Raw genomic sequence first — 17394 nt, forward strand, 5'->3', positions numbered from 1 at the left:
TGCCTTTTAAGATTGATAGCTGTCAGTAATATCTTGACACCAAAAGTGTCAAGGCAAAAGTTGATAGCTGTAAGATGCTCTAGCTTATAGATTCTTTTATCTGTTTTCATTATGTTTAAGTTTGAATCTTATGAAATTGCCACTTTTTAAGGTTAAGAATGCCTCTAATAGTGGTGCTTCATATGGATCAATTTAGTATTTAGAAACAAAATAATGGTGTTCTATTTTTGAAGATGTTTTTATTATATGTATGCTATAGCATTTGTTTTTATGCATTCGTGTATACCCCTAGTCCTTTAATCACTGTTAAACATAAATGCATACACTATTTTTTAAAGATCACACATTTAAAATATGCCAAATGAAGATAAATTTTTAGTCCTAATTACTTAAATGGATTGAAATTAAAATATAACTCATGTAACATAAAATATATTTTATACATAGCTATTCTTATAAATGTTCTGTACTAATGTACAATTTATAGTTTGTTTATGTACAGAGGAGTTAGCAGAATCATCTAAAAGCTAAAGCTAAAGCATATAATTTCCTTGTGTGTATCTTTCTAGTCTCAGATGGTGTTTGTGTTTCATTTCTTCTAGAAGGTACCAAATTGGCCAGTTTTTAAAAATACAAATTTTCTTTCATCTTGTACCTGTGGGTTAGTTGAGTAAAAGATGGTAATGTACATTTTTGCATCCTCAGAAATCCATTTGATGTGAGTTTTCTGCCTCCATTTAGATTTTGGTGAGATTACATTTTACCTAATGAAAGTCTTAGCTTTGTAAAAGAACACCCTTTGATTTGTAAATTTTGCTGTAAAAAAAAGTTTAGATTTTCTATAAGTGTTCTTCCTCTGGTTGATGTTTTCAGTGTAAGTAGCAAATCAGTGAAAGAGCTGAGGATTGTGGGTGGTGGTGGGAGTGTATGTATGTGTGACGTCCATGACTCAACTAAAAGTAGTGACATAGGTTATGTGCTAGTTTAACACCCAGAATGCTAGATTTTAGTATTCATAATTTTCTTAGTAGATATGCTTACCAACATAATCACAGAAGGGTTTATATGAAATTTAAAAAAAAATCTTGACATTTTGACTTTAAAATTGGACACTTAAAAAACTTTCAAATTTGGGGCACATGGGTGGCTCACTTGTTAAGCATCTGCCTTTGGCTCAGGTCACGATCCCAAGGTCCTAGGATAAACCCATGTCAGGCTCCTTGCTCAGTGGGAAGCCTGCTTCACCCTCTCCCATTCCCCTTCTTGTGTTCCCTCTCTCACTGTGTCTTTCTCTGTCAAATAAATAAAATCTTCAAAAAATAAATCAATGAACAAACTTTCAAATTCATTAAGCTTTCATTTTACTTTTTCTAATATCTGTTATGAGTTTAAAGTATATATTTTAGGAGCATTCATTTTGTAACTTTGTAGCAACAGGTTAGCTGAAGAAAAAAAATCTGTCAAATTTGGCAATGGTTCAGAAAATATGTGAACCTGTCACTGTAAGCAGTCTCAAAGGGCGAAATGCTTTACAGGAGCTAATTAACCTTAGAAAATAATTACACAAATATGCAAATGTTGTTTAGATAATTCCATGTGTTATCAGCTCAGGTAGTCCATCATAAATGCAGACCTTGCAATGCCTAGGTAGTAGAATCTGGCATACGTGATAAGGCTTTGGTTAGTGCATCACTTCTGTTTGGCTTTTAACAATTAATGATGGCAAGAGTACATGAGGAAATCCAACCTGTACTCTGAGTACAGCCCAGTTCCACAGTGTAAATATCCTATGCATTCTGCCACCAGCAAACTCTAATTAACAGATTAGCTGCTTTTCTTTTCATGTGCTTTGTGTGTTTATATATTCTAAATTCATCCAACTTGAAGTTAATCAATACAAAATGACCTCTGGTGTGAAATTCTTGGAAAAACCTATGGAGAAGATTTAGTATGCTTGCATTTCTGTAATTGAAGCATATCAGGTAGTCTTTCTTAGTGAAATGTGTTTGGTTTCCAAAAACAGTGCTAGTAATACACAGTCTCTGGATTATGGTTTGTAAATGTGTAATGGCTGTGGACATATTGTGTGCTGCAGGTTGGAAATGACACAAATTTACCTAAGAACACTGTCGTCTCATTCATAAAAGTTGGATTTTAGTAATACAGTATGTAAGAACTATATGGTAAAAACCACTCTAAATTTATTACTTCCTGTGCTACCACTATTGTACTTAACTGTTGTAGGGAGCAGCAAATATTTGGCAGAATTTCTTTTATCTTAAAATGGTGGGATCTGGCTCTCTTAAAAAGCGAATTGTAGAAAGCTATAATTTTGTGAAAGCTTTGGGAAGTAGTCACATTTGAAAGGCAACTCTTTTATAGCCAAGATTTATCTCCTTTATCACCTGTTTTTTTTTAAATAATATCTTTCTTTAAGTTTTTATTTAAATTCAAGTTGGTTAATATACAGTATAATATTACACTTTTTATCCAAATGAGAATCTACCTTCTAATTGCTTATATTCTAGAAGGAAGGAAGAAGTGACATGGCAGATTAAAGAAATAGCAGGATAGAGAAGAACCAGGGAAATTGTACGGGATTCAGTTTAAGCTAACTGGCTAATAGTAGAAGTGACAGGTAAACTTGAGCCAACAATATTTTTCAGTAGTTTTAAACATAAGCAGGCTAATAATATATATAAATAGATGTATATTTTCTCTATATTTCTTATAAGATATTGTAGGTCAAAAGTTAGCAAAATCTTCTCCCCTTCTACATGAGAATTTGATCTTTAGTTAACTTTCTAGCTCTGTATCCCTGGAAGCCTGGTAAGGTGGTATCTTAAATTGGTTTTCCCAGGAAATAGATTCTGAAGGTGCATGCAGGAAGTTTGTTGGGGAGTTCTCTTGGAATCAGCACCTGTAGGGGAGTTTAAAAAATAGAATTTGGCAGAAGAGGTTGAATTGCAGTACAGTAGCAACAAAGGCCTCATCTAACTCCATGTGAATCTCTGGATCTGAGATGGCTTTTCAGAGATGTCTTGCCTTGAGGCAAGAGCTAGAGCCTTTCATAAGATCCATGTCATTTTGACCCATCATGGGGTGTAAGTTGCCCCAGAGATGGGATTGTAACTTCAAGCTAGATAACTTTCTTTGGCTGAGAACAGTTCCTAGAGTATGCCTCATCTAAAGCTATCAGCTGCTAACACTTGTAACAACTCCAGAAATGAGTACTGTATAACTAAGGGGATTCTTGGAAGCGTACTGTAGCATCTACAGTAAGTGCACAGTTGGTAGGGAACATTGCCTATGGTAGAAAATGACCCCTGATTGATAAAGTGCTTCTGAATTAGAGGAAATTATAATGGATTATAAATGCCAAAGCTTTGATCTTCCCTGAGGCTAATAACTCTTGTAATTGGGCATGTCCCTTACAGGGAGGGATCCTGGAACCCTATGCTTGGAAGAGGTTATTAGTTTCTGTGTGATATAAGACTTCTAAGGCAGGATAACTCTTGCATCTGCCTAAGGTGAGTCTGACTCCCTACCAAATTAATATTCCATGGTCCAAAGACAGTAACTCTTGGAAGGCTGTCTGGTCTGCTACAGGAGCTGCTACAAAGCTCCGACTAAAAAGGAATGGCGCTTCCCTATATATTTTAGGGGTCGATAAATGGCAGGTGTGGTTCAGAATAGTCTTGTGTAATTATTTAGTTGTGACCATAGATGGTCCCTCTTAACTGGGTATTGTAGGCATTTTTTTTGTTGCATCTCAGTCCTTAGAACAGTTGGTTTTAAAATCTAAAGCTAGAGAGTAATATGATAACCTTAAAACCAGGCTGAAAATTTTTAAGTACTTGGGGGACATGGATACTTGAGCTTTCTTTTTCTTACTGCTGACAGGCCACTCTTAACAGGTATTCACTCCATAGATGTTGAGGGAAAGACTCAGCTATGATACTAATCTCTGAAAACAGTAGTCTTATTTGTGAATGGTAGAAAGAACTGTTGGTTCTTAGCTCTCCATTACTCACAGATGGGTCCTTTGGCCTCATTGGCAATTTCCCTCATATCCTATGAGTCACAAAGTTTTGCTGATTCTTCCTTTATAATGACTCATTCTGTCCCTTCTTTTCCATTCACTCTGCTGTCACCCTGAGTAGTATTTATAGTCTTTATCACTTCATTTATGAATTACTGAACTGCTTACTACCTTGGATGTGTTCTCTGTTTTTAAGTTTTGCCTAATCTGAGCTGCACCATGAGATCCCAGACTGAATTTCATGGTAGAGCTTTGTCTAGGGTTTTCAGACTAAGCTCTTCTGTGACATACAGTTGATTTATATCTCAGTAAGCCCTACTGTAAGTTGAAAATGTCATAAATCAAAAATGCATTTAATGCACCTAACCTACGGAACATCATAGCTTAGCCTTGTTCACTTTAAACATGGTCAGGATACGTTAACTTAGAGTTGGGCAAAATCATGTACTACAAAGCTTTTTTATAATTTTATAGACGTATGTATATGTTTTATATTTTATAGTAAAGTGTAATTTTTCAAATACTGTACTGAAAGTGAAAAACAGGAAGGTTGTATAGATACAGAATGGTTGTTGAGTGTATTGGTTATTTACCCTAGTGATTGTGTGGCCAACAGAGCTGTGGCTCACTACCGCTACCCAGCATCATGACAGAGTCTTGTACTACAGATTGCTAGCTGAGAAAAAGATAGAAGTTCAAAATTTGGAGTATAGTTTTTACTGAATACATATTTTATCGTACCATTGTAAAGTCAAAAAAAAATCATTAAGTCAAACCATTGTAAGTTGGTAACCATCTATATTAATGTGTAACCCAGATCTTCCTGGAGTATGAATAAGCTTCCTGGAAATAGTGAGAAGGAAGGCTTGAAAGGTAGATTTAGAGGGGATGTTGGCTAAGAGTTCCAGTTATTTTGTACACATTGGGGACCAGTTCAGTAAATGGCTTTTAGGGCTGGAGCATGGTTGATCGGAGCCAGGCTTCCAAAAGATAGATCTGGCAACACAGTAAAGGGAAAAATCTACTAGAAATGAGAGTAGTTAGACATCTTGTAGGAGGACCCAAAGTGATCTGGGAATAGAAAGGATGGGACAGATTGGGTCTCAATGGTGTCAAGGAAGAATTGTTTCTTCCTTGAAAGGAAAGCAGGGAGGACCTCACTGAGGGCAGATAGTATAGATTTATTATAGGTCCATTGGACTGGATGATGAGACAGTCTGCCTTATAACTTTAAGTGTTAACATTCTTATAAAATTACAAACACATTAAAGGCCAGAATCATGGCTTACTTTTCATCATCCTTACATCTTTATTACTAGCACAAAGCCTAATGGGAACAGAGTAATCTCCTTCATGTTTTTATTCTCCATATAAAGAAAGATGTTTAGATACATTAAGTTATGTAAGCAAACTAATTAGTTCTGCCTACTGTCAGCAGGTGGAACTTTTGTTATCTGCTTCCTGTTTTGTTTTTACATTTCTTTCTTTGTAAGGTACAATTAGGGTGACCAGATGTGTGCATTTTCTCTGGGTAATCCCAGTTTAGACTTGTTCTTCTCATACAATAACTAATAGTATCTTTCTTCACTCTTAAAAGTTTGTATAGTAAATTCTGTGGTCTCTCTACATACATGTACAGAAAAGTGCTAAGTTTGTATTAGTTGGTTTGACTGTAACTTTAAAGAATACATCTGTGTAACTGCTACTCCGGTCAAGAAATGCAACATTGCCAGCCAGTAGAAGTCTTTTTCCTGTTCACAACTCTGTCTCTCGTCCTTAAAGTTAACCACTATGCTGATTTTTATGATAACCATTTCCTACTTTTTAAACTAATGGAAGCTAAATTATTAAAGCCAAAAATACCCTACATGGATTTCTTTCCAATTATCCTTCTTTTATTTATTTTATATACTTTAACTGTGGGTAATTTCATATGTATGTTATTAATAGGTTTCTTTAAAGTATTTGTATTTTAGTATATGACTACAAGGTTGTAAGCAATCATCCTGAAGATAAATGTTGTATTTTCATCATTTATTTATAATACTAATTTAATGATTTAGTGAACAAGGCAGAGCTCTTGGCCTCAAGACTTTGATAATCTAACAAGCAATTACAATACAAATTATTCATTATAATGGGAGCATGCACAAGACGTTGTAGGACATTACCCAGTCTTGGGGGTGATAGGAAAGACTTTTGACAAAAGTTGATGTCTTGTTTGAGTTTGAAAAAGAAGTAGAAATTATGCAGGGTGAAGTGAGGGCAGAGCACAGGACTCACTTTCTAAACAAAGGAAATAGCACAGAGAAAAGAAAGTTTTGCACAATTAGGTTACTGGAAGTTGTTCCCTGCAGTTAGAACACAGAGAGTGTTCTCTGTGATCTCCTGCTGGGGGAAAAGGGTGCCTTTTGGATCACCTTATATTGCAGAGCAGTGATAAGAGATGTAGTCAAAGGTAGAAGCCAGATTATGAATGGTCTTAAATGTCATATTAAGTTTGAACTCGATCTTGAGGGCAATGATTCCGCTTTGAAGCATCTAATAAGAAGTGAGTAACTTGGCAGCATGTTCATATTTGCATTTTAGAAGTTCATTCCTGCTACAGAATTAGAACATTTACATAGGCAATCCTAAAGGCAGTAAAAATGGGCTGGGAACCATTGTAGTCCTTCACTTGTGAAATGATAATGGTTTGAGCTAAGCCAGAGGGAATGAGAACAGAGAGAAGTAGTCGGATTTAGGATACAGCTGGGGACAAAATCAGTGAGATTTTAATGATTGATTATATGTAGAATTGGAGTAAGAGAACAATAAAAATGCCCAGATACTGCCTGGAAGTGGGGAGCAAAGGTGGTGACTTAGGTTTGTAGAGGAAATTTCTAGTGCAGTGTTGAACTGGTTGAGGTTGAAATATCTGTGGGACATCAACAAGTAAATGACTATCAAGCGCTTGGATATATGGGTTTGGAGCATTGAAGAAAAATTTGGGATAGAACTAGACATGAGGGAACAATAGCTTCTAGGTGGCAAGGGAAGTCATGTTTTGGACCTTAATAGGATATTATATAATTTCGAAGATGGAAAATGTGAATAACTTGTCTTCGTTGTCTAATATCATAACATTTTTAGGGAGTTAGTCTTTGATGTTAAAGCTTCAAAGATATACTCATACAAAATGTTTTCATGATCTTTAGTTCTTATCAGTTTGTTCTTTGGGGCTTCCCCCCCACACACACATTATCCAGGTTTTAGCTTTAACCACAACATGTATCAACTAATGAAATAAATATAACAAAAAAGAAATTATTATAGAATTGTTAGAATTAAAGCAAGAGGCATACATTTATTAGGGTTTAGCAAGCTAGGGGAAATATGGAAGCCCCTGGGTTTATATGTTTAGATTTTTCCCAGTTCTACAAATAAAATGTGTATGGAAAATACTTTTACAAAAATGTCTATTTTTAAATAATTTAAATAGAGAATATTTGTTAGTCATTTTCTGCTTATATTCAGCTTACAGAGATACTTAAAATATTTGTTAGTAATTTTCTGCTTACTTTTAGCTTATAAAGATACTTAAAATTTTATAAATCAAATAATTTAGATGTATATTTCTTATAATAGAAGTATTTTCAGATACACATGTAGAAATGTAGCTGAATTTTTTAGTGTTAAACCTTCTATCATAAGACCACTGTAACTTACTGCTTTGCAATTCCCAAGTATATACATATATATTTTAATATCTTAGATATACCAGAATGTAATTTCCCCTCAAAATATGTTTATTTTGAATATTTTGTTTCTGAAGATCATGGTAGCAATTAAGCTTAGCATTTATTTACTAATACTTGAATATTTTAATTTATTCTCTTATTTGAATTTTCAGTAGTAGTTCTTTTATATTGATATTATTTTCAATGATCTATAACCATCTTATTTTTAGGCTATGTAAGCAAGCATATAATTTAATTTTTGATTACTATGATAATAATTAGACACAGTGCATAATACATGATAGCTGTTTTCTCTCTAGGAAAATGGTTCTCCTGAAGAACATGCAGTCTATGTGTGGGACCATTTCATAGCTCAGTCTGCAGCTGAGAATGTGTTTTTTGTTGCTCACAGCTATGGAGGACTTGCTTTCGTTGAACTGGTGAGTGCACATGTAACTGTTTTAATTCCCAAACTCTTTACAGGCTTGTCCTCCTCACTCACTTTTAATTGATATCATTACTTAAATTACTTTAAGAAAGGTAAAAACAAAATATTGTGAGTAAACAGTAATATTTAGAAGAGTGTATTTATTTCTTTTATTGTGACAGAGCTTTTCAGTGCTAACCAGAAAGCTTTTTGCCTATTCCTTATTCGCATATTACTTCTTAATTTCTATAGTGTAGAGCATTTTCATAGATTTGATGATACTTATGTTTCCTGTGTTATATGTACAACTATTGAAGCATGTGTTATTTGTAAACTGTTTAAAATTTCAAGAGACCTTTTGAATATTGGAGACTCTTTTGTTTAACTTTTATCTCCACAAGTCAGTACTTGATACTTGATCAGAGTTCATATAATTTGTATTTAAACCATTAGAAGGTTTCCATTAATCTGCTAAGTGGAGTTCATTGTTTGGCGTAAAAATCTTTGCATTTCAAAGTAACCTGATTCTTGGAGTGAAGGTTGTGTACATTATAGAAAAAATTATAAAGATTTAAAAATTTTGTCTGTATCATATGCAATGTTACAGGTGCCACACCTTTTGCCAGTATGAGTGGCTAATGGGATATAATCAATACAAAAAATGCACTGATGAAAAATTTATGCCTCCATGTCCATAAACCTTCTGTTACAGGGAAGTAACAGTGCTATAATAAAGTGACAAATTTGATAAAAGTGCATTTGGCAATTTTAAATCCAAATAACATGGACATTAAAAACAGGACCAGCGTTGTTGTCTAACTTCTGTTTGAAAACTTTGGTGTGCATTTCTCTTTGCTGTGGAAATTAAATATATTTTCATGGCCTTTTCAACCTCCCCATACCTTCTTGCTCACCCACATGATTTAGATATAAAACTGGTCATGACACCTGAGAATATCTTAGCTGACCTAACTTCACAAATGCTTATGTACTCTTAAGATCGATAAATAAGTAAATCTTCTATTAAATGGATTTCACTTTTTTAGAAATTATTCTCAAGTACTTTTAATTCTGCTGCATTTATTTATTTTAATATATAATAGATATTTTAAGATAGCTCTTTAACATACTAGTTGTGAATGTTGTCTTTCAGTTCTTTTAACCCCTACAAATATAGATCTATACACACACACACACATAACATATATATGTACCTTACATTTTCTTTGTAAGCCATAAATTACTTAAAACTTGAAATTTCATTGGCTTTGTAGAGTAACTTAAAATGTGTCTGAAAGCCTGCAGGACTACCCATATTCCAGATTACTATAAAACATAAATCCCCCCCCCTTTTTTTTTTTTACTCTAAAACAGTTCATAAATGCCTTTTGTGCCTCAGATTTGGAATTTAAGTGAATATTGGATAGTTTTTTAAATGAACTTAAGATGACAGAGTAACAGATGACCAGTATGTCAGTCCTATTTTGCCTGTCCTTCTTGTCACACACTGGTGGATATTTCTCTACTTTTGTTCCACTTTAATATAAAGCACACAGATGTTTCAGAACAAGACTTGACTTCTGACCTTGAGGCTATTAGGGTCAGGGTCCTCAGGGCCTGTGAAATTATCACAAGCTGAGCTAAAGTTTTTCTCCATCACAGGAAGTAACCAGTAAGTAAGAAGTTAAAAAGGAGCTTTGTCAGAGAGACAAGATGGTCTCAGTAAGGGTCAGCTTCTGTAGTCTGCTGTCTCTGCAGGAGGTGCATGCATGGGAGGAGGAATATAATATAACCACTGGCACATCACATATCTGTCAGGCAACACCAGGACTGAGAAGTCTATTTAATGTAATGTACCTTGTTTAGGTTTGAAAATATTAATGGCGATTATCTCAACTTCATAATACTTGCTACTTTTTGTGAAGTAACTTTAATGGGGGTGTGTTATTAGGGGCGTACACATGGTGGCAAATGAAGAAAAAGTGGTTCCTGACCTAATACAGATTCTAATACAGATTCCGCTAAGCAAATAACAATAACTAAAACCACTAAGGAGTTTTACATAAATTTTTGACAAAGCTTGATTAATAATATGTTTAAGGCCATTATGTTTCTATTTAATTTCAAAAGGATTTTTAAAAGATAGCACAGTTAAAGAAACAACAAAATCATTGAAATGGTTTTAAACCTTTGCTTTCTCCTGAAAGTTGAATACTGTTCTTTCCTATTCTCCCTGATATTCTTTGGGGAAAAGTAACAGTGTTTAAAATGTTGGCAAATATTTATTCTCTCAGGATTTTTTAACATGAGTATAATGCTTAAAATTGTTTTACATGGATTCAAAATTTTAATGTTAACTTTACAAGAAATTGAATTGTGGACATCTTAAATTATCTTTTAGAATTTTGTCACAATAGTACATTGTACCATCAGGCATTAAATCCTTTCAGTCAAGTTTGACTGTTTTTGAATTATCATAAAATTTTATTCCTGCTTAAAAGCTCTCTACGTACTGCCTCTTGAAATCTCGCTATCTCTCTTTGTCGCTATCTCTTTCCATCCCCCTTCTTTTTGGGGCAGTCTTAGTTTGTAGTATCATGTTTGAATGCATGGAGTTTGTTTTTCTACCACTCTCATATTCTCATATTATAAAATGTATCTTGCCATTTAATTAAATTAAAATTCTGTATAATTGTTTAATATTAAATGTGCTGCTAATAGATATCTAAAAATAAATTACTTTTACATTTAGAGCACAAAATATTTGTGGGACTTTCATATTTTTCTAATTGTTGTTTTTGAAAACTGAGAACATTTATGATTATATCCTATTTTAAATTGTTGAGTTTCTCCTGAAAAATGTATTTATAATAAGAGTTTTATTTTCAAAACCAATGCTCATTTTATGGTAGTAAATCTTGGACCTAAGCTCATAAAAACAGTATACAGTTTACTAAAATAATGAGAAAAGTGATATTAATAATATCCTTTTCACTGCATTTATAATCACCATATGGTAACAACCCAAATTTTTAATGCTCTAAACTTTCTGTGATCCTTGTAAAAATAGCTGTTAAGACAGCTCTGGTAGCAGTTTCAGCATTCAGTCATTAAAGACAATAGGGAAGACGGAAAGAACTATTTATTTTTATGAATTGATAATGAATTTTAAAAAGTAATGTATCTGTCCAATGTTATCCTTTCTGCATATTGAAATAGATTCAATATAAAAGCTTACAGTTATTAAAACTTCATTTACAAAGTCTTAAATTTCTGTTTTTAGAAATTCTCCTATATATGAAAATAAATAGTCATAACTAAAACACATTTACCAAATTCATTCAGAAAATCGTCTACAAATAATGAAGCTTAGTTTTGCATTATATTAGTTGTCAAATTTAAGCTCATTTTTAAAAATTAACTGTCATTAAAAACAATACATTTTTAAGGTTTTCATCATGTCTTTCACTAGCCACTTTAATGAAGTGATTCCATTGCTTACATTGTTGGTCATTTCAAAGTACCTTGCTCTTGTCTTTCTAGCTGATAGTTTGACAAAATCAAGCAACCTTAAAATTTTCTTATATTTGGAAAGAAGTTAGCTTTCACTTGTCAGTGCCCATTTCCAATCTCAGCTCACCTTACCTTCCATGTTTGCAGTGTTCAGTAAATCAATTTGCATTCAGATTTCTTTCTTTAGCCAAAGTGAGAGTGTTGATGCTTTTTTTATAAAACACATTAAACAATTTCAGTAAATGTATTTCATTAGTTTATTGAACCATCTTAGCTGATGTAAAATTATCATTTTTCTTCTGGCTTTTATTTCCTTTTCCATATTATTAGTGATATGTTCACAACCACCACTAAAAACATCACTTAAAATGTGTGAAAACTGCTCCTTTTGAAAGTGTATCTCTACCCACTTTTGATTTTGGTTTTTCCATGCTTGTCAGCACTTGATTGGCACCTCACTTGCATGTGAATTAAGGAATGAAGGGAACGCTATTTCCCTGCCATTGTTCCATGCTGGGCTCCCTAGCCTTCAGGCAACCTAAGCTGACCTTCAGCAGCTGATAGAGGACTAGTTTTTGGACATAACTGTGTGAGGACACTTAAGCTCAGTCTACTCTGGGTCAGTCTTTAAAAAAAAAAAAAAAAAGAAAGAAAGAAAGAAAAAAAAAACGCCTGAAGCATGATTTGTATTTACGCTGAAGAGAAAATAGAATGCGACTAAAAGTATTTGGGTTTACCTTCAGGGACATCAGCTAACTATAACCTTAAAGAAGCGTCAGTTACATTTTGTCTACAAAGAACGAAGTAAATTAGATATTGGTACTAATGTGATCAGTGAGAAAAGCTACTGGGAATCAAGAATTGTGGAGAGGTAAAATAAGCAAGGGATAAAGCAAAGAAAAATTGAGCCATCGTAGTACCAGAATAATTCAGGCCAAAAAGACTTCTTACAGACCTACTTTAAAATGTTGGTAGTAGAACAAAAATAAGTTGCCATTTAAAATGTAACTTGAATTTCTGATTTGGTTGCCTACATGATACAAACAGCATGCTAATGTATGGGATGGTTACAACTTGTGTGGGATGCTCTCTTAATTTTTGAGTTATTTTATAGGAAGATGGTTTAATTTATGTAACTATTTTGTATGCTCCTAAAGAGAAGAATCAGAGGTTATTTTTATCACCCGTATTCACTTTTATTTCATGCCTTGCAAGTAGTATAGATAACTATCTTTTGATTGATTGTTGGTAATTTTAGGAGTTAGTTGCAAGAATCCGAGGGAGATCCAGTGAAGGGCTTTACCCACATAGAAGCAGTGAGAGTAAGCACGCATTCTAGTTGTTAAGGAGGAGATTCTACATGGCTTAGTGACATTGAATCCAGAAAGCTGAATGAGAAGAAAAAGGGTATGGTATATTCTTCCCCATATACACAATATCAAAAAATATATAAAAGGAATCCAAGCACAGCAGATAAATAATAATAAACAATGATTATGCTGATACATAGGTTTTTGGGGGAAGTGTTTGCACATACTGCGTGGTTAATAATAAATGAATAAATGAGATATCAAGTCAGGGTTTTAAAAAGAAAAGGAGAGAGTTATACATACAGATGAGATTTGTTAGTAAACTTCACAGGAGTTACCTGTGTATTGGAGTTTGATTTTTTTAACTTTTACTCAAATTATTTTTTTAAAGATTTTTATTTATTTTTTTGATAGACAGAGATCACAAGTAGGCAGAAGGCAGGCAGAGAGAGAGGGGGAAGCAGGCTCCCCGCTGAGCAGAGAGCCCGATGTGGGGCTTGATCCCAGGACCCTGAGATCACAACCCGAGCCAAAGGCAGAGGCTTAAACCACTGAGCCACCCAGGCACTCCTCAAATGATTTTTAATAAGCATTAAGAGGACCACTGTTTGAAGGAATGACTCCATTTCTTCATTTTTATGTTAACTGTATTCCTTTTGTCCCATATCTAACCACCCAACACTTTGTCATTTTCTTCTGAAATATTGATCATGTCCTCTCTTCTCTCTACCCACTGTTAATTTCATCATTTTACAACTATGTCATTGTACTCTTCTACCCGTTTCCTACTGACTCTCTTTACTCTTTATTTCACACTATATAGCACACCGTAGATAATATTATTTAAAAACCCCTTTTACCAGGCTATGCCTGAATCACATTGGCTCCAGTTGTCTGCTGAATTTTGTCTCCTCTCTGTAACTGTAAGACCCTCTGTATAATGTGATCATTTCTTTCCAACTATATTTTTCCCAGTGGAAGCTTTGAATTCTAGTCTGATTTCCTTACTTCTGTTACCCCATCTCAACTATCATCCATTCCTGCCCTCCAAGCCCAGTGTAGTAGAAGAACACAAAACTCAGAAGATGACCTGGGTTTGAATTCTAGTTCTGATACCTAGAAATTATGATGATTTGTGTCCTCCTCTAAAAGTACCCACCTCACAACAAAGTTTGAAGATTAAATTAGAAAATTCCTGGTTTTGAGGAATTTAATCAGTTAAATATGAGTCCAGATGTCCACAGGAGGTGCTCATTTTCATTTTTGCCATTGCCATTTCCCCCTTCCAAGTGAAAGAATTTCCCTCCTTACTAGATTTTTCACAAATTATTCTCACTTAACTCCCCATTTTTCTGTAGTATTTTTATGTTTCACAAAGGAAAACAAGTTTTGTTTTACTAATTAGTTTTGTTTTTGTCTTTTTATCTCTGAATCTTATCTTGCCCAAGTTATCTGGACTCTTGTTCTACCACCCCTCCCCAAGTTTGGAAGCAATATATACTCCAATAACATGAGGAGGCTTAAATATCTGCAAGATCAATTGATCTGTATAGAGAGTTTGAGCACTAACAGTAACCTTTTTACTAATTAAACTTAATAATTCTTTGTGCCTTCCGTGGAATATTGACTAATTTGGGAATTCTGCCTAATCAATTCTTTCACATCAGACAGTAATACCTACCCTTTCTGTTCCTGGTGTTAGTCTTTCATAGTTGTCTTTCTACCAGTGTCATCATCCCTTCTGCTGACTGAAGATTGCTTCTCTCTACTCCCTCTTCAAAGTATAGTCTTCTCAGTCAAAGAAGAAAATTATTAAAGTAAATTATAACTATATCCTCATAATTTTATATAGCAATGTATGCAAATAGTCTAGGAAACTTTACATTTCATCCCCAATTATGAGTTTAATATGCTCTTTCTTTTTTTTTTTTTTTTTGTAAAAGATTTTATTTATTTATGTGACAGAGAGAGACAGAGAGAGATCACAGTAGACAGAGAGGCAGGCAAAGAGAGAGAGAGGGAAGCAGGCTCCCGGCCGAGCAGGGAGCCTGATGCGGGACTCGATCCCAGGACCCTGAGATCATGACCTGAGCCGAAGGCAGCAGCTTAACCCACTGAGCCACCCAGGTGCCCTAATATACTCTTTCTTTAATAATTAGCTTACCTTTGCTTATTTCCTTTTTTTACTTTAAAAAATTTTTTGAGGTTAATTATTGAGATATAATTGAGATATAAATAAGATTTTTTAGATTTTTTTCTCTTATTGAGATATAAATAAGATTTTTTAAGCTTTCTTGAGATCTAATTCGCATGCCATAGAATTCATCTTTTAAAGTGTCCAATTCAGTGGTTTTTAGTAAGTTCACAGAGTTGTACAACCATCACCACCATCTAATTTTAGAATATTTTCATCATCACAAAAGAAACTCGATACCTATTAGCCATCACTCCCCATATTTACAATCCTACCAGCAATGTAGAAGAGTTCCAGTGTCTCTACAACCTCATCAACACTTGTTGTTGTTTGTCTTTTTTATTTCTGCTATTCCAGTGGGGGTGAACTGGCATCTCATTATGGTTTTTATTTGCATTTCTCCAGTGACAAATGATTTTGAACACCTTTTCATGTGCTTATTGGCCATTTATGTCTTCTTTGGAAAAATGTCTTCTAAAATTTTTGTCTGTTTTTTTTGTGTTGTCATTATATTGTTGAGTTCTAAGAAATCTCTGTGTATTCAGATACAAATCCCTTATCAGGTACATGATTTGCAAATATTTTCTCCCATTCTGTGGGGCAGCTTTGCACTTTCTTGATGATATCCTTTGAAGTACAGAACTTTTTTATTTTGATGAAGTTAAATTTGTCTAGTTTGTATTTTTGTTACTTGAGTTAGTTTTTGTACCTGTGTGAAGTGTGGCTCAACATAATTCTTTAAGTGGGGATACTCAGTTGTCAGCACTATTTGCTGAAAAGACTATTCTTTCCCCCTTTGGCTTTTCTTCGCATCTTTGACCATAAATACATAAGGGGTTGCTTCTGGATTCTCAGTTTTATTTTAATGACGTATGTGTCTCTCCTTAAACGAGTACCATACCATCTTGATTATTGTAGCTTTGTGTAGTAAGTATTGAACTTGGGAAGTGTGCACTCTCCAACTTTTTTGTTCTTTTTGAAGATAGTTTTGGCTATTCTAGGTCTCTTGCATTTCCATATGAATTTTAAGATCAATTTGGAGAGTATGGCCATATTAATAATGTCTTCCATTCCATGGACATAGACTTTCTTTCCATTTATTTAGATCTTTTTTCAGAAATGTTTTATTGTTTTCCATGTACAAGGCTTACACTTCTTTTGTTAAATTTATTGCTCAGTATTTTGCTCTTTTTATGCTAAAGTAAGTGAAACTATTTCTTAATTTCATTTTCAGATTGTTCACTGTTAGTGTAAAAATACAATTTTTATGTGTTGGACATATATTCTATAAGTTTGCTGCACTCATTCATGTTCTGGTGTGTGTGCGTGTATTAATTTCTTAGAATTTTCTATGTTCAAGATCATGTGATCTTGAATAAAACTAATTTTACTTCTTTTCTGATCAAGATGCTTTGCTTTTCTTCTCTCTCCTTTCCCTCCTTCCCCAACTGATCTGTTCAGTATAATGATGAATAGCTACAGTAGCTACAGTAAACATCCTTTTGTTCCTGGTCTTAAGGGGAAAGCATTCATTGTTTCACCACTAAGCACCATTAAGTATGATGTTACTTGTGATTGTTTTCATTCTTGGTAGATCATTTCCACTAAGGACCTTGTGTGCTTCTTAATGCTTATATCCCTCATTCACACCAAGATCAGGTTGCTCAAAAGTCTGACATGGAGAAAAATTTCACTAATCTTTAATAAGAATCTTCTTGTAGAAAAAAAGACCATATTACTCCATTAGAATTACCTTTGGAAAAGGCTTTTTCAGTATCCACATAAATGGGCTGCATCCAGGTCTTATTGCCCTATGACTGTGCAGCTGCAAAATTGGGCACTCTAATCTGTTGACTCAACAGACTTCGTGGAAACCAGTGGTAAATTAGCACAATAATATGTTAAGGAGAACCCAGAGAAATTGAAATATTAATTTGTTAGATACAAATCTTTCTACAAGAAATACTTCCTTTTCATTGGTTTTATAAAATATCTTAATGAGAGATTTTGCATTTTACTGTAAGTATAAGAGCATGATTGACTATTTTAGACCTTTTTATTATGGGAATTGGAGAAAAAAACACATTTCAGTTAATAAAGAGGCTATTTTTACTATACTTACAACATTATGATAATCACTCAATATAAGCATTTCCCCAAATAGGATTCCCAACTACCGTGACACCTCT

General features: G+C 33.9%; 1 protein-coding gene across 8 annotated transcripts in view; it reads left to right on the forward strand.

Moving 5' to 3' along the window:
- The window catches only part of ARB2A (ARB2 cotranscriptional regulator A), a 424835-nt gene that overhangs the window by 225799 nt on the left and 181642 nt on the right, over positions 1-17394 (forward strand). For 6 of the 8 annotated variants that reach the window (XM_082723963.1, XM_082723964.1, XM_082723965.1 and 3 more), the window contains one exon: positions 8082-8201. The exons of the other annotated variants lie outside the window; for them this stretch is intronic. In XM_082723963.1, the coding sequence (XP_082580089.1) occupies positions 8082-8201 (120 nt within the window). The remainder of the gene's footprint in view (positions 1-8081; positions 8202-17394) is intronic. 8 annotated transcript variants of the gene reach the window in all.

This window comes from Mustela nivalis (genome assembly GCF_964662115.1).
Source record: "Mustela nivalis genome assembly, chromosome: 3".
In the NCBI taxonomy this organism is placed as follows: Eukaryota; Metazoa; Chordata; class Mammalia; order Carnivora; family Mustelidae; genus Mustela; species Mustela nivalis.